This window comes from Zingiber officinale, chromosome 3A (assembly GCF_018446385.1).
Source record: "Zingiber officinale cultivar Zhangliang chromosome 3A, Zo_v1.1, whole genome shotgun sequence".
NCBI lineage: Eukaryota > Viridiplantae > Streptophyta > Magnoliopsida > Zingiberales > Zingiberaceae > Zingiber > Zingiber officinale.
The window spans coordinates 2554403-2577945 of record NC_055990.1 but is presented as its reverse complement, the minus strand read 5'-3'; the positions used below and the strand labels follow the sequence as shown (position 1 = coordinate 2577945).

Below are 23543 nucleotides of genomic sequence, written 5' to 3'. Positions count from 1 at the left end.
AGGGAAAATTAAATTTAGTGGTAGGTAGTTCAAAATTTAAATTTTGAAAATCTTTATCTTTGCACCTTATTGCATAATTGTAATTTTATTTATTTTTGTAATTTTATCTTTACCTTATGATTGTTTTATCCTAACTTAACTTGGATGACTCACATCAAAGATTGTTGGATCCCCAAGGTTATTTTTGGTGTGATCAACTAAGTTAGGTTAAGTCCTGTTTTGGTTTAATCCCTGTGTCTAAGTGTGCAGGAATTCAGGAGCACAAGAAGTCGAGCAGTAGACGCGGCTAGCGAGAAGGATGATACGGGAGAGAACCGACAGGCTTGGTGTGTCTAAGGGACGAGGTGCCGCGGAAGAGTACACAGGTGGACGAGAAGAACGTATGCGGCGTTCAAGGGACGAGAAGCAGGAGCGGAAGCCTGCTCGAGGAGAAAGTCGGAAATTGGGTTTGGGTGAGCCCTATTTCGATTGACCGCAATCACCCAAGCGAACGGAGCAACAGAAGATCTAAAGGAAGGATGAAGCTATTTATATGCTGCAGGTAGAGGGCACCCTCCATGATTGAGGGCGCCCTCCATGATGTAGAGGGCACCCTCGACCTGGCCAAAGTGGTCGTTCGTAGCGGATAAAGTTTTATCCGTACCGTCTCGTTGGAGGTGCCCTCCATACCCTTGGGAGGCACCCTCAAGTTATAGATAGAATTTTCAAGAGCTATAAAAAGGCCCCTGGAGTTAGGAAATAATCAATCAACTCAAGCATTCAATTCCTAGCAATAGTCTGAGCGTTCAAAGATTGTAAGAGGTTTCTCTGCCTACACAAAAGAGTTTTTCTAGTATTGTCATTGTCTTGGATTAACAATCACCCTGATTATAACCAAGTAAAATTTCGAATCTCTTCTTTCAATTTTTTGTATTATTTATTTCTATTACACTATTGTTGTTAACCTGAGTCCAAAGAACGAGAAATGTCTAGATTTATTTTTTCAGATTATTCAACATCCCTTCTAGTCGATTTACCCGGATCTATCTAATTAAGTGTATCATGTTTATGAACTTAGAATGCCCTTATCATATAAATCGATAATCAACATAATCGTTGACAATGAAATAATAACGCATTCTAATTAGTTCAATTTATCTTAATTAGACACTAACGATTTGAAATATTGATAAAAAATTGATGATAAAAATAAAATCTTTTCGAGCCTGTGCAAACCTTCTATCCTAAAGCCTTTTCCTTAATCCTCTAGCACTCCTAAATAAAAAAAATCTAAGAAAATAGTTGACTAAAATAAGTGATGTATTTGTAGCTAATTAGAACCATACTATAATTTACAAGGTTTATAAAAATTATTTAATGTTTTGAATTGAGCCTCACGAGAACTATATTTTGACTAATATTCAATGAAAAATTTTACAAAAAAGAAAGAATTTAGTGCCAATGAAAGTAAAAAAAAATAAAATACTTTTATGACTATTTAGAATCCATAATGTGATTTATGAAAATCATATAATTAACTTTAACACTCAATTATATTTTGCATCTCAACTTGGATGCTTCTCACAAGTTTCCCAACAGTTTGCATGGGCCGATTTAGGTTTAAATGGGCCGAGACATTCGGCCGGTTTGGTACTTCCGCCAATATTATTATTCTTCGCCTCCCAATCCCTAATTTTATTTTCCACCTCCGATCTCGTGGACTAGTTCCAATCGGCTGCTTCAATCTTTCTCTTCCTCGGCCCCCCCGCCTCCAGATTGCATCCCGTCGAGCAATCGCCTCGTTTGGCTGCGGTAATCCCTTCTATTTTCCGTGACAATCGCCTTTCGTACTCCTGCGTGGCAACTAATTTTGGTTTCTTCCGGTCCTTGGATGAAAATATCGACAATCGGAGGCTATGGTTTTTGGTAAAATTAAAATTTTTTTGTTGATATTAGTCTAAATGACTTATCTGTTCAATATGTCGTTTTTTTTTTGTTATTTTGCTTTGATTGTTTATGGGATTATTGTTGCCAGAGAAGTTTGTTTTTGTCCTTTAAATTTTTTTTTAATCGGATCTTTTTTTGCTAGATTGATTGAGCTTGTACAAAAAGAAATGCCTCGGACGGTATCTCGATCTCCTTCTTATAGGAGAAGGCGCTCTCCTTCTCCCCGGTACAGCAGCAGGAGGAGCAGAAGGGATCGCAGCCGATCCCCCTATTCTTATAGGTGATCTGCCTTAATTCCCATGAGCGTTCACTTGCCTGCTTTTATATCTTTTTGTTTAAGGTCGTGCCTGGAGAATAATGGTTTTTCCTAACTGTTGAGCGTTTCTAAATGTTATTAATGTAATTGTCTGAAAACATCTCTCTATTTGTAGAAGAAGTCGTTCTCCTTCACCAAGATGGCGAAAGAGTCACTCTCCAAGTCCTCAAAGAAGAGTTAGTCGATCTCCGCCACCAAGAAGACACAGAAGGCAGAGGAGTAGGAGCATATCAAATTCGGTCTTAAGCAAGTCTGAAAGCCCTAGTCTTGATTTGCATGAAAGACAAAGATTGGAAGAGGAGAAGAAACGGTAAGAGTTTATCTTCTACTCTGGAGAGGATCTTGAGGCTTTAGTTTAGTTGCAATACTTCTGTTCTGTGCATTTTATGGTGTGAGAGTGCGTGTGAGGAGGAGGGAGGTGGTGCAGCTGGAACCATTGTTCAAATTAATTTGTGAAGCGTGTGTTTAAAGTTTCAACCTTTATTTTACTTGTAAATAAGAAAGATGAATATAGCAGGGTCTGTGTTAGCAAAGAATAACAAGGGGACACCCTTGACAAGTCCTATGTTTAGACTGCTACGACACTCATTCCTTCAAAGCAGTTGATAACTAAAGTTTCTAGTGTCCTGAATTTATGAAACTACTTCACCTTCAGTTAGTGTTCTTTGGAAGGGGGACTGGACTTGCTAGCTTGACCAAGTCAACCAAAATTTGGTGCCAAATTCAGTAATTTGGAGCCCTATAGCAGTCATAGATCACTTAACTCTGTTCGAGGATCAATCAAACCACATGATGACCTGGACCAACTGACATGGTTTTAATTTTTCTTCTTTATTTTCAGTCTGGATTTCCTGAGCTGGGGAGCTAAGGCCCTGAACAACCCAGTGGCATGTCCCAATTTAAAAACAGTGCAGTCAGTGGCATTTGCTATTTGTTTGCTCATTGGAGTTTGAAAAGCACTTCTAATTTTACCCGCACTTCCAAGTGAAAAAAAATGAAAAAGAAATAAAAGAATGGGAAATTGCACTGTCTCTGCCTTCGATGGTTGCAAATTGAGAACTTGTATAGTGTGGCGGCTGTGTATTAATGATGGAGAAATTGTTGTGTTTAAGTGACTAGTTTTAAACCTGTACAAGTTACTTGACATTTTCTTCCACAGGCTATTCTCAAGGAAGCTACTGGTATAGTTCAACTTGTTATATTTGATGATGCAATTGGTGCCTGCTTTATCTACTGTTCACCAGTTTGATAATTCATTTGTTTGGATCTGGATTCTTTAGAGGTATGCCTAAAAAACATAATCTTGTATTTTAGGAAGGCTTGGCAAATCATGATTAATGTAACTTATCATGCTGTTCAGTGATCTAGTTCAAGGCTGTTCATCTGGCTTATGAGAATATCCCCAGACTACATTTTGTTGCTTTTTTTTTTTTTTTTTGACGACAGTTCTCTTGTTAACATCCTTATTCCACGAACAGGCGACAAAAGGAAGCAGAACTGAAACTCATAGAAGAAGAAACTGCTTTGCGGATTGAGGAAGCTATCAAAAAGAAGGTTGAGGAGTCTCTAAACTCCGAGGAGATCAAGCTTGAGATACAAAGACGAATTGAAGAAGGCCGCAAAAAGTTAGTCGTTGAGGTTGCAGCTCAACTTGAGAAAGAAAAGGAAGCAGCTCTTATCGAGGCAAGGGAGAAAGCGGTTAGTATACTCATTAACCTTGCAAAATGTGCTTTGTTATTGATAGATAAACATAAAATATTGATTTGGAATTGAACTACATGATTCACTGTGTTGTTCGATGTGCTTTGCCCCATTGGCCTTGCAGGAACGAGAGCGAAGAGAGAGGGAGGAGCTGGAGAAGATGCTCGAGGAGAACCGTAGAAAAGTGGAAGAGGCCCAAAGGAAAGAAGCTTTGGAGCAGCAGCAAAAAGAGCTGGAGCGGTATCTGGAGCTGGAAAGAATTCAGAAAGAAAAGGAAGAAGCAATGCGAAGAAAGAAGATGGAGGAGAAAGAAGAAAGAGCAAATCAGACGAAGCTATTAGGCAAGAACAAGTCTCGTCCGAAGTTATCCTTTGCATTCGGAGTCAAGTGAGAGAAACTGAGGAATTAAGTTTGGCCGTTATATTTCTGACCCAAAAAAACCAGGATGTGCTGTTGCCTCTTGTTAGCCTGGTACCAGCTAATTACCAGCTGTTCAAATTGTGGAGATCAAACTGAATCAAGAAAATTTCAATTTCATATCGAGGATGATTTACGCCATTTTGGTCCTTTCCCCGGCCTATTTAATCATATGGCTAGTTGGCTTGTTGAAAGATTGATATGGGCAAAGCAGTTGGTGGTGTGTCCCGTAAGACATATTGTAGTGTATCTATCATAAGCACATATTGCAGTATTAGGTTTCTACTGAAACATTGTGCATACGAAAATCCAATCATCTCTACTAGCAGTGGACTGTGAAGCATGTTTTTCAATTGCTTTCACTTTCTTGAAAGAAGTTTAGATGTCTTTTATACATAAATTCACAGAAAAAAAGAGATTATGCTTCTGATTCAGCACTGGGAACTGATATCCTTTATACACAAATCTTCTCAGTGCAATGACTGCAGCTGCGACGTGCTTGTCAGTGGTTCTGAAAGGGGTCGATTTGTTTGTTGTTCAAATCAAATGCAAAGATGTCGTTCTCTTTTGTATCGATCGGTTTCTTTCTTGCATTTTGACGGCAATTAAAACATTGCTAAATATAACAATAATCGAATTCATTTCTTTTAAATTTCTGAGTTTTTTTTGTTTGTTATTTTTTTGTTCGCCGTTGCTATAAAAGATCAAGGGTCGACCTCGGGTTCCGTGTCCTCGGGTTCCAAGATCACATCTCTGTCCTCGTAGTCATCGATGGATTCCGTGCCGGTGAATTGGGACGCGCTCGACTCCCTCGTCGTCGATTTCGCCAAGTCCGACCGCCTACTCTTCCCCGATGACCCCTCCTCTTCTCCCCCCGCCTCCCCCTGCTCCTCCTCCGCTTCCTCCTATCGCTCCCTCCGTCTAATACGCCAGATCCGCCGCTCCATCGAGGCCGGCAAAGTCGACGCTGCCATCGACCTGCTTCGCCTTCACGTCCCCGCGCTCCTTGACGAACGCCGGATACTCTTCTGGCTGCAAAAACAAGTAATTTTCTACCCTAAAGTAGTCGAATCTCTTTTAGAAAGAAAATTAGTTTTTTTTTTATCGCGGAGGGTAAATATTTTATCGTATAATTAAAAATGCTTCTTTTGCAGAAATTTATTGAGCTTTTGAGGAGTGGGACGGCGGGGGATCGTGATTCGGCTATTCAGTGCCTTCGCGTTGATCTCGCTCCCCGTGCCCTCGATGCGTACCCGGTAAGTAATTTGTTATTTGGTTCTGCTTCTTTTAACATTTTGGCCAATGATTCTTTTGATGAATAGAACAGGAATATTTATGGTTGGTTGGTTATGGCTGGGTATATGAAATTTACAACTAGCGTTGCTCTTGCTTGCGCGTTGTGATATTTTACTTGCTTGCGCGTTGTGATATTTTGTTGATGCCCCTTCGTTTTTTATTGCGTGTATTGGAATTGCAGCAACATGGCTGCCAAGCTAGAATGCTTGAGAAAATTTCGTTTGAAGGTTTCACAAACTAAACATAGAATGGAGACCAATTAGCTTCTCCACCTAATTAGCTTGAGTTGGCTGTGAAGATTTAGATTGCAATAATCACGTTCTACTTGTACACTGGAGTATTAGATTCCATGTACCTAGCGGCCCTCTACCTCTCTAGGATGTATAGAACTAGAATGTCTCTGTAAAGTTCGATGAGCTCATTCTACTTGTATACACAGGATTTAGGATTCAAATTACCATTTAAGATGCATAGAATCGTGGACTACTTATGGTTGACACAAATGTAACAAATGTATAGACTGACTAGAAATTAAAGCTTGAGCTTATCTTGACTATTGTACTGAAATTTCTAGATATAACTATCATATTATACTTCTTTTTTTTTTTTTCATTTTATCATAAATTTGATTCATTTGCAGAAGGGAGTGTTTTTGTGGTCAATCATCGCTTATGTAATAAAATTATTAGATTTTTTTAGTTTTGCTACAGTTTATTCGTATTTGTTATGACCTATTATTTTTTTTTTACTAAAGTTTAACCTATATTTTTCATGTTGAGACATCCTTTTTTCCCACTCTTTTTTTTTAAGTTCTGACAATTTTTTCCTATCTGAAGGAAGCTTATGAGGAGTTCAAACATTTGCTTCTGGTATTGATATTTGACAAGGATGACCAAAGTTCTCCTGTGGCTTATGAGGTATTGACACAAGCTCTCCTTGATATATGCAATTGGCAGCTTATTTCCTGTTCGGACTTGATACATGTAGATAAATTTAGGTTTCTCTTTTGTAAAACATTCTTTGTGGAAGCTCTTAATGTTTGCCTTCCTATGCTATAAAAAGCTCACTACTTATTTTATTTATACTGTGCGCAACTGTTGGGAATTGTGGTGTTTAGTTTTGACAATCCATGATCATAAGAGGTCATGCTCTGAAATCTAATTAATTCCTCCTTTGTTTGTTTTACAAAGTGAAGTTTTGACATTTTGCAAGTTGATCATAATTTGAATATGGCGGATACAAATTTACCAGCATATGGGTTTTATATGCTCTAAACAGTACAGTGTTTTTGCTATTGTTGAAATGTCTTGTAGTAGTAGCATAACTGAAAGTTTCATGTAGGCTTTTGCTATCTGCCTATGAATCCAATTGTAGAATTGCAAGATTGAGGTTCTGAAAAAAAGACTGTCTCTTGTGAATCAGTGGTCTGAAAGAAGACGATTGGATCTTGCTGGGCTCATAACTTCCATATTAAGATCTCATTTGCATGCCTATGATCCAATTTTTTCTCTGACGTTAAGATACCTAATAAGGTATGTAATTTTCCTCCTTTTTTATATTATCTAAAAATACATGTTTGTGTTTGTTAACTAGTAACAGTTTTTGTGACCTTATAATTTCTTTATACAGCATTCATAGAATGTTTTGCCATCGTCAAGGTGTTTCATCCCCTATCTTGGATCCGATGGAAAGATTATTGCTTGAGGGCAGGGATCCTCATGCAACAGCGCAGGATGCTGTGTATGAGGCACCTCCTTTTGATGAAGTAACTGCCTTGATTATTACTTGTCTTTTCAAGATTTTATTTTATTAGATTCATGCCATTAGTTTAAACATTCAGGTTGATGTTCAAGCCCTAGCACATGCTGTGGAGTTGACAAGACAAGGAGCAATTGATAGCTTAAGAATGGCTAAAGGAGATCTGTTACATGCATTTCAGGTTCTTCTCTAATGACACATTTCTTATGTTGTACCATTAAAAACACTATTTAGTTCATCATTGTCTAGCTTTTGTTGTATCTTCATGGACTTCCAATAGTCAAATTCATTTGCACTTAACACCTGAAAGCTGGAATTATATACCTGCATATTTCTTGTAAAAATATGATCATTGAGTTCTTAAATAACTTTCTTATGCTTACCAAGGATTGTCTTTCTTGAATTATGTATGATACATTTCCAATTCACAATATGCTTATGTATATTGCTGGTCTAGACACCTCTCTTCAGCTAATAAATCACTGTATGAAAAAGGAAGTTTAGCTGGCAGGTTGATGACCACTGACACTTCAAGCATAAGAGAATTACAAGAAAGAAAGAAACTATTGCTACCTACCATAAGGACTCCATAACATCAAAGCTTGTGCAGAAGTGTTTAGACGATGTCAATAGGTCTTGTAGTGGTTAGGTTTGACACAATAAGTTATCCCCCTCAATGCTCGCTATGGGTGTCGAGTCAATTAAGAGGAGGATGCAATTCAGAGGATGCCACAGTTTGAGTGAGCAACATAGTTCTAGACTAGATTGTGAACTCATGATTACGAGAAGGAGCCATTGGCGGGCCAGGATCTGAAAGTAGGATTTTAAGAACACAAAACCTACTCAAATTAAACTCACTAAAGTCATAGACCAATGACAAATGTTTCACGTTGGTAGTTTCTAAATGGAAAACAACCAAATGTAGCATATCCATGTTTTTGTTCAGAGGGATATTAGTAAACATGTTTTAGTAAGCACATTATGTTTATATCAACATCATCAACTTAACACAATTTACTTATTTAGAGACACATGAGAGATCATCAGTTTTCTGTAATTAATCAACTTATATATAGAAATGCAAATCAGTTTGGCAAAGCTAATAGCTGCAATATTATAGCAAATTTAATGTACTTTGCTGTGAATAGAGAAAAGTGGGGAGGAGAATTAAGACCTAGGAAGGAGGAAGAAGAGACAAGAGGAAAGAGAAGATGAAGGAAGAAGTGGAAGAGAGGAGGGAGAAGACATATTGAAAGGGGGAAATAACAAGCTGGATAAGGGAGGGCGAGGACTGGAGAGGGAACATTGATAATTCTTAAATATTCACGTGTTATTAAATGACCAAGCTGTGGAAATAGGGAAAAGGTAGATCTTATCAATAAAGGAGATGTGTGAGCGAGGTGGATTTGCCATTGCATTATGCTCCTAATGGTAGGATATATTAGCACCATTATTTCATGCTTATCTAGATAGTCAAATCCATTATTTCAACTTTCATGCTAACTTATCCAGTGGAAAATGGAGATCCATTATTTCTTCTTCTTTGATTTGTTACAGAATGAACTATGCCGAATGAAACTGGATCTTTCAATTCTCGACAAGCTTCTTCATGAGTATTGTATTTATAGGGGCATTATTGATGGTGTTTCTCATTCTCCACCAGGTATAATGTTGTTTCCAATGAGCTCAACCTCCAGTACAATAATTAAATCCTTGCTATTGTTGCATTTCCCTAACATCTTTTGATATAGCATCAGAACAAGAAAATAATTCATCAAGAGATTGCTCTTCGTCAAACATAGAATGCACCAGCAGTAAATTCTCTGATGGTGAAACTTCTGTGGACAATGCTGATGCTGAAGGTGTTCCAGAATCTTATGCTGATTCAACAAGCATTGGTGAAATAAGATTTGCATGTGAAGTGGTTGACAATAATGAAAACTGCAGCACCAGTGATATTACTCATCAAGAGACTTCTTGTAGAAGATTTAGGAGTGGCAGAAATTATGCGACAGGACAAAAAAGACGAAAAAAATGGAGAGGACGGGTTGAAGAACAAGAGTATGCTCCATGTTCATCTCTGATGGAGATGCCTACCCAAGAAATTTTGCATGTGCCAGTTGGTTGTTTGGAGGATACTGTCCAGGAGGATCATGTAAAGATTGATTTCATTTTTTCTCGAGTGAAGTCCAGTATTTATAGATTGATTATTTTGTTCTCTTATTCAGGTATCAAAACATTTATTTGAAAGTATGAAACATGTAGAGAATAAATATGATATTATTCTAGAGATGAGGGATCTGACTTACAAGGGGATGACTGCAAAAGTAGTTGAAGAAATAAAGGTGATTGATCCAGACTTCTTTATTCAAAATCCTCATCTACTTTTCCAGCTAAAACAGGTAACTATCCTATCTTGTTATCTTTGATAAACACGTAAGGATTGGAATCACTCTAATCTATGCAATGTTTTCAGTTTGAGTTTCTCTCTCTAGTCAATAGCGGTGAACATGAGAAGGCTCTTATGGTGGCACGCGCTCATTTAGCCCCTTTAGCTACGAAAAATGAAGATCTGCTGAAACCTTTGAAGGAGACATTAGCATGTTTACTTAAACCTTGTGAAGAAGTTCTTACAAAAGCAGTACCATTGCCCATCCTTGCAACATCTCTGCAGGTGAATTCTTGTTTCCTTGATTCAAGCAAAAGGTACTCTTTTTTAGGAGTGTGTACTTGTTAACCATGCTAGTCGATTGGTCATAATTGTTATGCCACATTCATTAAACTGATTGGCTAGTAATAAAAGAGGGAAACAGTTTGATCGAATCATCCGTGACAATTTATTCTCTTCCTTAGTAATAGTTATCATTTATTTAATGCATGAAAGTTGTTTCAATAACAGGGTTGAGTCAATTAGTTGTATTCTAGATTTATGTTCATTACATCCAGAAAATGTAATTGAAGGGGAGCCTTGGTGCAACGGTAAAGTTGTTGCTTTGTGACCAAAAAGGTCATGGTTCAAATCCTGAAAACATCCTCTTGCAAAAAGCAGGGTAAGACTGCGTATAATGGATCATTCCCCGGGACCTGCATAGCGGGAGCTTCGCGCACTGTGCTGTATTTTTTTACATCCAGAAAGTGTAATTAGCATTTCTGCATCATTTAAAATCGTTGTGCCAATTGATGTCTTTTCTATTTGGGCAGGTTGCAATGGGTTGGAAGCTTGGCATTCAAGAACCACAACTAATGAAAATAGTGAGAGCGACACTTCATACACATAACGAGTGGTTTAAGCTTCAGATGTGCAAAGACAGATTTGAGCAGTTCTTGAAAATAGATCAACTGAAAGAAATTGAGTATCCATTATTCAGTAATCCTGCAGCCAAGCCAGCTGCAGATGATACAAATGGATCTTCTCAAATGACTATATGTTCTAATAGCAAAATTCAGGAAGATGGTAGCAGCTCTCAAGTATCACCTGGTGAAAATGTTTGTGATGAAAATGCCATACTTAAAGTTATGGTAAGTCTTGCATGGCAGCACACAATTCTGTTGGATACTTTTATTTGTTCTTCGTCTTGTCCATTTTCTAATACTTCCTAACCTACTCTGATTGATAGAGCGAACATAGTTCGCCTAGAACTTCCACAAAGTGGATAAGGAAACCTGCCACCTTCCATCATAAATGATGATGTTCATCTAATTGTTTACGCAACTTTCAATTTGCTAAATCAGTTGAAAATAAAATGCCAAGAATCATGTTTAGCATCTTCTGCCTCTGTTTAGTTTTGTTAAAAAAAAAATCCTAATTCTATTTAGCGAATGTTATTTTTCTTTGTCCTACTGGGTTTCTAGATAACTCTGATATAATTCCTCTGCAGGAATTCCTGGCTTTGCCCCGGGCAGATGCAATTCATCTCCTGATGCAGTATAACGGGAATGCCGATACCGTCATTCAACAGATTTTTTTATAGATTTGTTGTGTAAATTATAATTGATTACTTCTCAACTTTTTATATATATTTAATTTCTGTGTATTAGTTTATTGAATTGGTCTACATCTTTAATAAACTTGTGATATATTGATTAAAAAAGATTTCTACTAGGGTGATATATCGATTGCAGGATTTGCTTAATTTGCGTTCGAACTTGAAAATTTGTTATGAATGTGTTTAAGAGGAGGTATAAATCATGAAATCAGATCCCCTGATCTAGAATTTTTTAAATCATAAGAAATCTTATTTATTCATTGGGTGGGTGAATTAGACTTCATCTATTAAATAAATAGGTGAGATCTAGTTCATCCAATGAATAAGGGATTAGGGTTGTTCAGGGATCTGGGATTCCCGCTCATAAATCACGGCTTAATCTCTAATTTGTTTTTAAAATCATTTTCCTTATTTATATTATTTATTTTCACCTTTTTATCATTTTAAAGCATGAAATAATTTCTCTGTTAACTCTCTTTTAGCTAATAAGAAAATATTTTAATTTGTTTTAGAGTAAGAATATTATGAGCCAGGTGTAAAGGCATGAATTTATATATTTTATAACAAAGTTAAAAATACAAATGCACAATGCTTTCCATCTGCTTTTAAAAAGCAAGTAAGTAGACATTTATAATACTCAAAAGATGCACAAGGATTTGATCTATATTTATTATTATTATTATTATTAATATTTTTAACTCCAATTCAAATTGCCCTCCAATGGAAAGGAGGAAATGAATAAATATTTTCAGAAATAAATGATAAAGAATATCATTTCAATTTTAATTTCTACCCACCGACGCCCTATCCTTTCAAATTCAGGCGTCGCTCCGCGACGGAAAAAAAAAAAAAAAAAAAAAAAAGAGGAAGAGGGTTATGGCGAGCGGCGTTGACGGTAGAGTTCCTCTCCTCTGCGGCGAGCGAGAGGCGGAGGAGCTAGGGTTGGCGCGGAGGTGGTGGATTGAGTCCAAGAAACTGTGGAGGATCGTTGGCCCCGCAATCTTCGCCCGCTTGGTGACCTACAGTATGAACGTCATCACTCAAGCCTTCGCCGGCCACCTCGGCGATCTCGAACTCGCCTCCATTTCCATCGCCAACACCGTCGTTGTTGGCTTCAACTTCGGCCTCATGGTTATTTTTCCTTGCTAAAAATGTCAATGTTTTGCCTCTTCCATCCCTGTTGCTAAATCCCATCTTGTTTTTGTTTTTTCGCTTTTATTTCTGATGCGATTTTACGCAAATTTTATTTTTTTTTCTCGATTTTTTTTTCGTTCCACATTTCTATAGTTGGGAACTGGACGTCCTGAAAGCTGCATTTTGCGCTCAGATTCAGTCGCTCTTTTGCAGCTTTCAACTAGCGGTCCTCTTTGCTTGCTTAGCAGTAGCACTGTTTTCTAAACGACGGCATCGCATTGTTCTTAATTTGTAATTTGATGCTCAAAATTACAGGAAAAACATGAATGATTCCAGAAATCGCGAAATTTAGTACAAATTTCGTGATGAAAGTGTTGTTGGTGCATTGCATTCGGATTTTAGTCATTTTTTTTTTAAACTTGGAACTGTTGCTGCCATATCTGCAGCTTGGCATGGCGAGCGCCCTGGAAACCCTGTGCGGGCAGGCCTTCGGGGCGAAAATGTACCACATGTTGGGCGTATACTTGCAGCGCTCATGTATCATCCTCTTCCTGTTTGCGCTTCTCCTGCTCCCCATGTACTTCTTCGCGACGCCGATCCTTTTGCTGTTGGGGCAGCCGACGGAGCTGGCGGAGCAGGCTGGGAAAGTGTCTATGTGGTTCATTCCCCTGCACTTATCCTTCGCATTCCTCTTCCCTCTCCAAAGATACTTGCAGTGCCAACTTAAGAACTCCATCATCGTTGCGGTCTCCGCCTTCGCGCTCGTGGTCCACCTGTTTGTGACTTGGTTCTTCGTGTCTAAGCTCAAGTTTGGCCTCATCGGGACCGCGCTCACCCTCGACTTCTCTTGGTGGGTCGGCATTATCTGCCTCTTTGCGTACGTGACGTGCGGCGGCTGCCCTGAGACGTGGAATGGATTCTCAATGGAAGCCTTTTCCGAGCTGTGGGAGTTCGTTAAGCTATCGGCTGCCTCCGGGATCATGCTCTGGTATTTAATTACTCTTATCATTGAACAAGATAAGTAACTCATGCGATAGACAATTCTGCAAGGTCTTGCCAATACTTTAGTGCCGTATTTCAAGTTCAAAAACTTAAAGGGACTCGTTAGTAGTGATTTCTTGGTACTTGGTCGTTCTGCAGCTTGGAGAACTGGTACTACAGAATACTGATCTTATTGACGGGAGATCTTGAGGATGCAGAAATCGCCGTGGATGCCATCTCTGTTTGGTATGCTGCCTCAAATCAATTTATTTTATTCAACATGAATAAAATTTTATACCTAAATTAATTAACTGTTTTGTTAATAGCATGAGTATTAATGCTTGGGAACTGATGATTCCGTTGGCATTCTTTGCTGGTACAGGGTACGTAGACACTAACTAAACCATGCTACTTTCTATCTGTTTTGTTATACGTTTGATTTCATTATTCAAATAGTCAGCAAAACATGAACATTAACTTGAGGACTTATTTTTTTCACCTGATATATTTGCAGTTAAAACTTGTAAGGTTAAGATCGTTGTGCAGTTAAAAAAGTTCAAGTATATTCTGTGGTGCTCAGTTACTAAGGAAATGGAATACTAACACAACTAAAGTAAAATAGAAAGTGGTCAAATTTCCCTAACAAAAAAGTAGAGCAGGGGATGGTCCACTCCCAATTGCGGCCAGATCGTAATTGCAATCCGTCCATAATTAGTTGCGATCCCTTCATGGGTTCACCGTCCCCATTAGATTATAGTTTGGGTTAGAGTGGGCGGCCGGAGGCCGCTGGAAGTGGGTAAGTGTCCAGGTTGTCGAACGCTGAGCATGCTCCGACCCAAACTATAACCTGTTGGGGACGGTGAACCCATAAAGGGATCATAACCAATTACGGCCGAATCACAACTACGATCCGGCCGTAATTAGTAATGGATGAACTTTGCAATTACCCCTTTCATACACTGCAGTTCAAAATACACGAATCAGTCAACATGTTTTTCCATGGTTGTCTAATAAATTTTGATCTCAACGTTGTCGAGAAACTGTTACTTGGACTCCAGTATGAACATATGAGCATCCAATGTGAGTAGGGGTGCAAATGAGTCGAGCCGCTCGCGAATGGCTCGGTCAAAGCTCGACTCGAGCTCAGCTCGAGCTAGGTCAAATTCGAGCTCGAGTCAAGCTTTGACCGAGCCATTCGCGAGCGGCTCGACTCATTTGCACCCCTACTCACATTGGATGCTCGAATTTGACCGAGCTCGAGCTCGAGCTGAGCTCGAGCTCGAGCTGAGCTCGAGCCGGCTCGTTTAACATTTGAGCCGAGCTCAAGCTCATTTAACACTGGCTTGAGGCTCGTCGAGCCTTGTTAAGCCAGATTAATTTAATATTTTAATAATTAAAATTATTATTACTTTTAAAATGAAAGATAAGTTAAGGAGGAGTTTGCCGCTAGAGCATATCATTTGGTGTCTTTGAGGTCTACAGTTTGAATCCCTACTTGAACATGTTTTTAATTTATTTTTCCAAGTTAGGCTCGAGCTCGGCTCGAGCTCGAGCTCAAACTCACAAGCTCGATCGAGCTCGAGCTCAAGTCGAGCCTATGTAATTTTCTCAAGCTCGAGTTGGCACGAGTTCGAGTTCGGCTCGGCTCGATTACATCCCTAAACGTGAGTATGAATCTGAAAAATATGGATCCGAGTATGACCATGCTTGTTGTGCCAGCTAGTTCTGATTTTCATAATTTATCAAAATGGTAAATTTCAGCTGTCATATTATTATGATCGTAGTTGTTGATGCTTGCTGACATTATCCATTGTTGTGATACACTGATACACTAGAGTGAGAGTGGCCAACGAGCTCGGAGCTGGTGATGGAAAAGCTGCAAGGTTTGCCTCCATTGTATCAGTGGTGACTTCTTCTTTGATAGGTTTAATCTTCTGCCTTCTTATCGCGGTGCTTCATGATAAGTTTGCCTTGATCTACACATCGAGCTCAGTCGTTATCAAAGCTGTGGATAAGCTGTCTGTTCTACTGACGTTCACAATTTTTCTCAACAGCATACAGCCAGTTCTCTCCGGTGAGTAGTTATATTTTCTGTGGTCACTCTTGCATCCTAGCACCATCCATTGGTCCTTGATGGCAGCTTCTGATGAAACATGGTTATTCTAGCATAAAATCACATCCTTTAATATCGTCACTTTGGAAATAAAAGGCGGTTTTATCTTCTGCCTCTACTATGCTCCTGTGTTAGTCTTATTCCCAAACAGAGAACTAATTCATTCTTCTCTTCCTTTGTATATCACAATCCTTTGGTCTCACTGGTCATCACTACAGCTCTCGTTTAATAAAACATCTGAAAACATTATGTGGTGTGTAATTGTTTCTTACTTGATTGCATCTTTTGCAGGTGTTGCTGTTGGATCAGGATGGCAATCCTTTGTAGCCTATGTTAATATAGGTACATACTACCTGGTTGGGATCCCTGCTGGGGTTGTGATGGGATGGATTTTCAATCTCGGTGTCTCGGTATGTATCTCTTTCCATATGCATCATACTTTTGAATTGTATGGGCATTGCAAAGCTTAAATTTGCACACCTTAGGAAGGAGAAGAGTATGATTTTAATCTAGTAGTTCAAGTTGTGTGCATCAACATCAATAAGACGATCCTCAAAAAGCCAATAGAAACCTTGTAATGTTTCTTACAGGGCATATGGGGAGGAATGATTGGTGGAACTGCAGTACAGACCCTGATTTTAGCGATAATTACCATAAAATGCGATTGGGTTAAGGAGGTGAGACGTTGTCCAATTATTGTGAGTTTAAGTGACTATTTCTAAATTTCATCTCGGTTATGTTTTTAATCTACAGGCTGCAGTTGCTCAGGAACGTATGCAGAAGTGGGCTGGTTCAGCCAGCCCGTAGCAACCAATGGATGAAGAGTTGCACAATTTCACATCAAATAAATTAAACAGTAGGTAATAAAAACAACTAATAATTTTATTCTTATGTGATTCCTTTAGCTAGCTTAAAAGGCTTGGAACATCCTTAATTAGTTGCAATCTTTGTATTATTCTTTGCCCTTCTTCTTGATTATTTCTTAGGGAATTGATTATTTCTTAGGGAAGGAAGTAGACAGACACATGTAGTATTTCCTTTGTTGTTAGACTTATTTTGGCCATAAAATATTAAACGAGAAAAAAAAAAACATCTAAAAAAAAGGGAAACAGTAATTACAGAAGCGTACGGGTTTGGTGACAGGAAAACAGATCCAAACAGGACGCTTCTGCAACTGCTAATGCTAACTATGTCTAACTAGCCATCGGCCCAATAAAGCGTGGCCGTCCGATCAGGAAGCGACGTCGGAAAGCAGGCCCTCTCCGACCTAGAGCGCGACGGCGGCGATCGCGGCGCTGGCGACGGCGATCCAGCTCATCGCGCTGGCAGAGGCGCCATTGCCCGGGGACGGCGGCTGGGCCGGCGCTGCAGACGGATGTGTTGAGACAGGGAAGGACGGGGCGGCGGAAGGAACGGAAGACGGCGGAGCGGAAGGAGAGGCGACGGGCGATACGGAGGGATACTTGGCGGGCGGCGAGGAAGCCGGGGGGAGGAGCGGCGGCGAGGCGGAAGGCGGAAGGAACGGCGGCGGCAGAGAGGGAGACACGGCGAGGGGAGGCGAGGCTCCCGATGCGGGAGGAAGGGACGGCGGCAGGACGATAGGGGAGACGGGCAGGGGCGCGAAGGGAGCCGCTGCGGTCGGAGGCTTGACGGGGGCGGGGCCCGGGCCCTGGGCAGAGGAGGCGACGGCGAGCAGCGCCACCGCAAGAGCGATCGCGGAGAGAAGAAGCGAGGCGTCGGCCATGGTAATGTCTTGAGATGAAAGGGTTTGCGCTAGGTTTGGCACGAGAATTAATGAAGCATCGAGAGATATTAATACACATCTCGTAAAGCGTTTAATTTGAAACGCTATTCCTAAAGAAGAGCCGCTTTTGGTGGTTATCGACGATAATTATCGTTGAATTAAATCACTAAATGCCTTTTTAATTGGCTCGGGATAGAAATTAGACGTGAATGAGGAGAGTCGTACGGGACGATGGGGATTGGATCGGACGATCAGGTTTAAAGAGCGGCGGAGAACACGGAGATCTAACGGCCAGGAATGCATGGAAAAATGTGAACACTTCGATACGTGTTGGTGGAATTTCCAGCATGAAATCAAGATATTTAATTAGTTATTGATTAAGCAGTGGCCTAAAAGTCTAATTATTTTACGGTTTTTCTTTTTAAAAATTACATAAATTATGATATAATATGTTCCATTAAATTGAACGTAATTTAAAAGGCATTAAGAATTGTAATTGATTATACTCTGACACCAAATGAAGCCAACGTGGAAAAAGACGATTGCTTCTTCCATTAATATATTAAACTGCTTACGCTTCAGAATCTGCCTCTTCTTAGCTTCTGCCGCGCCGGCGGATCCCTCCCGTCCTCCGTCGCCGCGCCCTCCTCCGCTGTTGTCATCTTCCTCTGCTTCGGCGAGTACTCAACCGCGTCGAACAATTCCCCTCCCGCCGATCGGTGCCGCCAGTTCTCCGAAGGGTACTTCGCCGCCCGCTTCACCTTCATCCCTTGCTCGGTGGCCGGCGGCGGCGACACCAGCATGAGCTTCATGTCTCTAACGCTCTGATGGGCCGCGGCCTCCGTGGCTTTGGCCTCCTCCAGTTCCCGCCGAACCGCCTCCAGCAGGTCTTGCAGCTGCGCGTTCTCCCTTCGCGCGATCTCCAGCGCCTCCTTCACCACCGACGCCTCCTTGATCGCCTGCTTCACGATGTCGCGAAGGTTGGAAGCCTCCTCCCGGGCGGCCCTTTGCTTCCTCTCCGCACACGCGCAGTCCCTCCGCGCCGCCTCCAGCTCCTCCTCGCACGTCCGGATGCACTCCAGGAAACCGGCCTCCTTCTCCAGCCACGCCGCCACCGACTCCTCCGCCTCCACCCTCAGCCGCCCCGCCTCCACCTCCGCGAGGCGGAGCGCGGTGCCCACCCTCTCCGCCTCGCCGCGCGCAGCCTCCAGCTCTCCCTTAAGCCAGCCCGACTCAGTGCTGACCTCCTTCAGCGCGAGCGCCAGGCCGTCCATGGCGCGCTTGCTCTTCTCCTCCGCCGCCAGCGCGAGGCGGAGCTCCGTCCGCAGCGCGCCGGCCTCGTCTCTTCCATTGCGAGGCGAGTTCGACGCGGTGCGGACCATCCGCACTTCCAGCTTCATCTCCTCGAGCAGGATCTTGGTTTGCTCTAGTTGCTTGGTCTGGGAGGTCAACGATTCGAGCATGCGGGTCTCCGATTCCCTGGACTTCTCCAGCTCGCACTCGAGCTCGTCGACGCGGCCTTCCGTCCGGACTTGGCTCTCCCACTGCGCCATCATCTTCGACTGCATCTCCTCCAGCATTTCCAGGGCTCGGTTTCGCTCCTCAAGCATTTGGAGATGTTCTTGGAGGTGCACCACCTCGGACTCGTCTCCCATCGCCATTATCGTCTCCTTCACAGTCAGGACATCAACTTACTCTGGAACGGAACCGATGATCATGGACGATGAGTTTGTAGGGTTCGGAGGAGGAATCAATCGCGCTAGTTCGTTAGGGGGGAGGTTTGAAAGAGATCGATCGGAAGACGGGAGAGGAAGTCGGGAGTTGTTTTGGGAGGACGCCGAGGTGGGCGGAGCACCACCCGCAGAGAGAGTGAATCTCCCTTTTGGGTTCTAGGGTATTCTAGTCTTTTCAGATTGATTTATCTTGTCATTTTAAGTAAACAGGACCCCGTCCTCTCCCGTTCAACTCAACATCCACCCAAGTAAACGTGCGACAGATTGAAATTGAAACTAGTTGACGTCAAGGGCATTTTTAGGTAATTTATGGAAATAGGGGTGCTATATTGTAAATTTGAAAGTCTGGATTATTCTTTTCTTTTTTACTTTACTTTTATTTTATTTTTGTTGTTTTTTGGGGTTGGCGTTACCTCTCCTCTCAGAGACGAGAATAAAACAAAATAAGATTCAAACGCAGAATGGAATCACAGATAACGATGAAGAACAACCATTCCTCTGCTGTTCCTTCCGCCGCCGCCGCCGCCGCCGACGACGATGACGTCGTCACCGTGATCCCGAACACTTCGAGCAGCAGCCATAGTAGCGTCGGGAAGACGAGTAGTAACAGCTTACCGGGCTCACTCAGGGCCCTAAACCGAACTTCGTACAAGATCTCCAAGTCCCTTCCCAGAAACCCTAACCCCAATCCCGACCAGGTTACCGAAAAACTTGTTGCTGCTCCGGAGGTGGCGACGAGTGCCAGTGGCAGATCCTGCGCCGGAGGGCCGCCCTACCAGCCGCAGCCGCCCGTCTACAATATCGATAAGAACGACTTCCGCGACGTCGTCCAGAAGCTCACCGGCTCCCCCGCTCACAGTCAGATCCGCCGTCCGCCTGCAGAACTGCCTCCGCCGCATCCGCCTCGTCCTTGTTCGAGCGCTTCCCTCGTGCCCCCGCCCGCAGCCCCAACCTCTCGTCTCCACCGCATCCGGCCGCCGCCGCTCGCCCATCTTACCTTTCGCCCTCCATCGCCCCCCGTCCCGGTCCAACCGCTGCCTGCCGTGGATCCATGGACGCGACCGCCGCTCTCTCCGCTGCCGCCGCTTCCCACAGTCAGCGCCGCGGCCGAGTCACCGATCTCAGCTTACATGCGCCATCTCCGCGGCGGCGGCGGCGGCGCCGGACTTCCTCTCTATGCTCCATCCTCTACGGTGGCGCCGATGCTCCAGCCTCCTAGCTCGCCACTGGGGTTCGGATGCCTGTTATCGCCTCAGGCGGCCTATCAGACGATGATGTTACCGAGCCCACCGGGGGTGCAGGTACCAAGCCCCAGGTTGGGGGATCCCTGATGACTCCATTGCCAAAGGTAGCCCATTTCTTTGTTCTACAGCATCACCTTTATGCGCTAGTTTTGTACTGTGTACAAAATCGATGACCTTGATGTCCAATATATGAATATGAAAGCCACCTTCAAATTAGATTCCTTTTATATTGATAAAGAAAAAAAATGTTATATTTGTTTGCATTTGTTGCTTGATAAGTTTAGCTGATTAAAAGTTTGCATTTGTTTTATTCTCACCACTTTCCATATTAGGTTTTAGAATAATATTTTTGACCCAGACTCCTCACATTCGAATAGTCTCAGTAGAGTATAAAATAGCCCTCCATTGTTTGGAAAATCTTTTTGTCAATTTTGGCTCTCAGTAGCCAATTGGCTTTGAATATGCACAAGTTTATTAGTCAAGAATTTGAGATTTGTCACTTTCATTCTCACAAATAATTGGAAAATTTGACTCGGTTAGCTAGTTTAATTAGGTCTTGCAGTCTTGGCTGTGTTTGTTGAGAGAGAAAATTGGAAGGTTGGTAAGTGGAATGAATAATTGAGAAGTACAGATGGTAAAGACTGTGAGGTTCCTTTTGTACATTCATTTAAAAGTAAATTTAGACAGGAGCAAAAAGTATAGCATCGTTCAATTATTCAACCTCTTCGTTCCCTCCAAACTATCCCTAATCTTTTGTGGGAGAATAGGACAAAAAAATTTCACTTCTTCACGGTAATGATGGAAACAAACAACTATCCATTTGTTCTTCTTGCCTTTGTTCAAATATTTAAAGATAAGTTATTATCGAGATATTAACAATTCGATTCCCTACTATAATGGATTTATAAGAAATTTATTTTTAAATGGAACATACAATCATAGGACGTGAAATTCAAGGATCACTGTTCTCAGGACGTATCACAGACAGTGGGCATATGATATCTATAGCGTAGTAATCAGAGGTCGATTTTCAAGAACTGACGACTTGAAGTTTATCCCATTATGCGTCTGACGTTTATGTATCTACATGTACCTCCCTCCATATTCATGGGACCGACACAAAGAGAATCGTTAATATAACGGATCTACATTTAAATTCGATGATCACTCTCATGCTCTTTTACTTGTAAGAGTGGATTGAAAAAAACTAAAGAAAATTTTCTAATGAAAAATCTTTTGCTATTTAGTTTGTGAGGAAGGATTGATTATCCTTCTTTTCCGTTATTTACCTATTGTCAAATAATGAACAAATGGATTTGTGAATCTATCTACGGATCACTTTTTGGGGGGTTTTTTATCTACTCAAAATTGGACGGAAAGCCCTTTCGCCTTTGCTGCTTGTGTGGGGTGCAGCGCTTGCCTTGCCGTTGAGATGATTGCTCGATGTGTTGCAGCGCCCCCTTCTCCTCTGCTGTGCCAATATACAACAATGTCGGGTCTGACAACAAATCTCTCCCCTACTTCTACCATGCTGCCGCCACCACCACTGTCGAGATCTATGTTAGCAGGCTCCCCACCAACCACTAGAATCTATATTGCCTTGTGGTTCATACCCCCACTACAGCCTGATGTGATCTCGGATGTAGACCAAGATGGTGACAACGAGTAGCAATCCGATGCTGATGAAGAAGAAAAACCAATTGAAGAACTTCTGCATTTGTCCCTTCTCCTCCTTGTTGGTCTTGTCAAACTGGTCGAAATCGAAGCATGAGATGCTCGACTTTAGGCCCGCCTTCCTCCCCTTATCGGATTCATCATCATCATCGGCAGCTTGGTAGGGATCATTATCAAGGCTAAGATCACAGTGCTATTGTTGTTGCTAGATGTAGAGGTTGCAGCGCTGCTGGTTGAGCAATAGCAACCTCAAGCAGACTTGCATTGGAGATCTTCAAGTTAAGGCTGTAAATAAACCAAGCGTTCATGAATAAATTTGGTGTTCGACTTGGTAAGAGTTTGTTTATGTTTGTTCAATATACACAAGATTAATTAAACAAACAAGCTTAAACAATTTGTTAAGCTAAACAAATAAATTTGAACACATATGTGTTCAGCTCGTTAACGTTCGTGAACAACGTTCGAGAACAATATTCGTGAACAACGTTCATAAACAGTATTCACGAATGATATTCATTAATAAAATTCTTTTCAATATATTAAATAAACATTTCAATAAAATTAAATAAAATAAATAAATTTAAATTATCAAACTCAATAAGCAATCAAATAATTAAAAGTTTTAAACAATTAAACAAACTTGAATTGAGAACTCGATAACATTTAAACGAATCAACCTCGAATCAAGCTCAAGTTAAGCTTGAATTGAGAGCTTGATAATATCTAAACGAACCAAGCTCAAGCCAAGTTTTAAACAAGCTCAGACTCATAAAAAATAAATCAAGCCAAGCTTAAACAATCATTTCAAAAGCTTGGTTTATTTTAAGCTTGGTTTGACTCAGCTCAGTTATCTTATTAAACAAGTTTGAGCACCTTAAAATTTGATTCGGCTTGCCTTATTTACAGGCTACTTCAGGTGACCACGAGGTGGAGGCGGGAGGGTATGCTTGATCTGGAGGAGCTTGCGACCGCTAGGGCGGACGGTAGTTGTGCCATGAAAGCGGATCAGGATCAGGTGTAAGACGTGAGAAATTAAGTAGTGGTAAAAGAGCTTAAGTTGCTTCAGCTCACTGCCATACTGACAGTGTCCGCCGTTGCTAACGGAGGGAGGAGGGTAGCGCGTTGCAGACTTGTAAGAGCTTCCCTTCTTCCTTATCGTCACAGCCAGCTTTGTATTATCCGTTTTATATACCCACTCTCTTTTTCCTCTCAGCCCGCCCCCAAGCTGGCAATTCCTTTTTTTTTTTTTTTTTTCAAAGTGTTTCTCTCTACCTTCGCTTCTTTCCGTAAGGATTCTCTTTCTTCATTTATTTTTTCCCATCCCTTCTCACAAGATATTTTTCTTTAATTGAATCGTTTTCTTTCTCTATCCGCACCTGGAAGTAAACATAACATACGTGTTACCGAAGGCACCCGCTGCTGCTGTTGCTGTTTCTTCGGCATGCAACAGCAACCAACATTGGCGGCTGTTTCTACTCCTTGTGTTCTTCTCAGTTACACCCGATGCTAGCCAGAGTGAA

The 23543-nt window shown here is 41.5% G+C and overlaps 6 protein-coding genes across 10 annotated transcripts; 5 read left to right on the top strand and 1 right to left on the bottom strand.

Annotated features, from left to right (window-relative positions):
- Window positions 1-1634: 1634 nt before the first annotated feature.
- LOC122051021 (uncharacterized protein At1g10890-like) lies at window positions 1635-4501 on the top strand. 4 transcript variants are annotated; one of them, XM_042611927.1, is made up of 6 exons: window positions 1689-1791; window positions 1893-1905; window positions 2069-2206; window positions 2358-2552; window positions 3721-3940; window positions 4068-4501. In XM_042611927.1, the coding sequence occupies exons 3-6, from the start codon at window positions 2094-2096 to the stop codon at window positions 4332-4334; spliced, it is 795 nt and encodes a 264-aa protein (XP_042467861.1). In that variant the 5' UTR covers window positions 1689-1791; window positions 1893-1905; window positions 2069-2093; the 3' UTR covers window positions 4335-4501. The 4 variants fall into 4 exon arrangements, with proteins under 4 accessions (XP_042467860.1, XP_042467862.1, XP_042467859.1 ...); XM_042611926.1 differs by lacking the exon at window positions 1893-1905 and having other exon boundaries at window positions 1635-1791; XM_042611928.1 differs by having other exon boundaries at window positions 1676-1905; window positions 2361-2552.
- Window positions 4502-4651: 150 nt separating this feature from the next.
- LOC122051020 lies at window positions 4652-11505 on the top strand. Of its 2 annotated transcripts, XM_042611922.1 has the most exons (13): window positions 4652-4929; window positions 5064-5404; window positions 5515-5616; window positions 6493-6573; window positions 7079-7188; window positions 7286-7421; window positions 7497-7595; window positions 8972-9077; window positions 9166-9569; window positions 9643-9816; window positions 9891-10088; window positions 10616-10933; window positions 11293-11505. In XM_042611922.1, the coding sequence occupies exons 2-13, from the start codon at window positions 5132-5134 to the stop codon at window positions 11383-11385; spliced, it is 2094 nt and encodes a 697-aa protein (XP_042467856.1). In that variant the 5' UTR covers window positions 4652-4929; window positions 5064-5131; the 3' UTR covers window positions 11386-11505. The 2 variants fall into 2 exon arrangements, with proteins under 2 accessions (XP_042467856.1, XP_042467858.1); XM_042611924.1 differs by having other exon boundaries at window positions 4652-5404; window positions 9172-9569.
- Window positions 11506-12226: 721 nt separating this feature from the next.
- LOC122051016 (protein DETOXIFICATION 27-like) lies at window positions 12227-16606 on the top strand. The gene is made up of 8 exons (XM_042611919.1): window positions 12227-12531; window positions 12981-13522; window positions 13675-13761; window positions 13842-13898; window positions 15351-15589; window positions 15920-16038; window positions 16219-16305; window positions 16382-16606. Exons 1-8 carry the CDS (start codon window positions 12277-12279, stop codon window positions 16433-16435), a joined length of 1440 nt encoding a protein of 479 aa, XP_042467853.1. The 5' UTR covers window positions 12227-12276; the 3' UTR covers window positions 16436-16606.
- On the top strand, window positions 16442-17885 carry LOC122053457 (glycine-rich cell wall structural protein 1.0-like). Its single transcript, XM_042615509.1, has 3 exons — window positions 16442-16488; window positions 16634-16655; window positions 16900-17885. Exons 1-3 carry the CDS (start codon window positions 16442-16444, stop codon window positions 17383-17385), a joined length of 555 nt encoding a protein of 184 aa, XP_042471443.1. The 3' UTR covers window positions 17386-17885.
- Window positions 17886-17950: 65 nt separating this feature from the next.
- On the bottom strand, window positions 17951-19033 carry LOC122051018 (WEB family protein At3g02930, chloroplastic-like). The gene has a single exon (XM_042611920.1). The coding sequence runs from the start codon at window positions 19031-19033 to the stop codon at window positions 17951-17953; it is 1083 nt and encodes a 360-aa protein (XP_042467854.1).
- Window positions 19034-19251: 218 nt separating this feature from the next.
- LOC122051019 (VQ motif-containing protein 9-like) lies at window positions 19252-20547 on the top strand. The gene is made up of 2 exons (XM_042611921.1): window positions 19252-19407; window positions 19531-20547. The coding sequence occupies exon 2, from the start codon at window positions 19567-19569 to the stop codon at window positions 20434-20436; it is 870 nt and encodes a 289-aa protein (XP_042467855.1). The 5' UTR covers window positions 19252-19407; window positions 19531-19566; the 3' UTR covers window positions 20437-20547.
- Window positions 20548-23543: the final 2996 nt, after the last annotated feature.

Bases quoted from the DNA above. Each gene is read 5' to 3' on its own strand.
- LOC122051016 (XM_042611919.1), top strand. From the start codon at position 12,277: ATGGCGAGCGGCGTTGACGGTAGAGTTCCTCTCCTCTGCGGCGAGCGA. The intron at 13,523-13,674 runs GTATTTAATTAC...GTCGTTCTGCAG, and splicing joins GCCTCCGGGATCATGCTCTG to CTTGGAGAACTGGTACTACA. The intron at 16,306-16,381 runs GTGAGACGTTGT...TTTAATCTACAG, and splicing joins AATGCGATTGGGTTAAGGAG to GCTGCAGTTGCTCAGGAACG.
- LOC122051020 (XM_042611922.1), top strand. From the start codon at position 5,132: ATGGATTCCGTGCCGGTGAATTGGGACGCGCTCGACTCCCTCGTCGTC. The intron at 7,596-8,971 runs GTTCTTCTCTAA...GATTTGTTACAG, and splicing joins ATCTGTTACATGCATTTCAG to AATGAACTATGCCGAATGAA. The intron at 10,934-11,292 runs GTAAGTCTTGCA...ATTCCTCTGCAG, and splicing joins ATGCCATACTTAAAGTTATG to GAATTCCTGGCTTTGCCCCG.
- LOC122051018 (XM_042611920.1), bottom strand. From the start codon at position 19,033: ATGGCGATGGGAGACGAGTCCGAGGTGGTGCACCTCCAAGAACATCTC.
- LOC122053457 (XM_042615509.1), top strand. From the start codon at position 16,442: ATGGATGAAGAGTTGCACAATTTCACATCAAATAAATTAAACAGTAG. The intron at 16,489-16,633 runs GTAATAAAAACA...ATTATTTCTTAG, and splicing joins TCAAATAAATTAAACAGTAG to GGAAGGAAGTAGACAGACAC. The intron at 16,656-16,899 runs GTAGTATTTCCT...TCTCCGACCTAG, and splicing joins AAGGAAGTAGACAGACACAT to AGCGCGACGGCGGCGATCGC.
- LOC122051019 (XM_042611921.1), top strand. From the start codon at position 19,567: ATGGAATCACAGATAACGATGAAGAACAACCATTCCTCTGCTGTTCCT.
- LOC122051021 (XM_042611926.1), top strand. From the start codon at position 2,094: ATGCCTCGGACGGTATCTCGATCTCCTTCTTATAGGAGAAGGCGCTCT. The intron at 2,207-2,357 runs GTGATCTGCCTT...CTCTATTTGTAG, and splicing joins CGATCCCCCTATTCTTATAG to AAGAAGTCGTTCTCCTTCAC. The intron at 3,941-4,067 runs GTTAGTATACTC...TTGGCCTTGCAG, and splicing joins TCGAGGCAAGGGAGAAAGCG to GAACGAGAGCGAAGAGAGAG.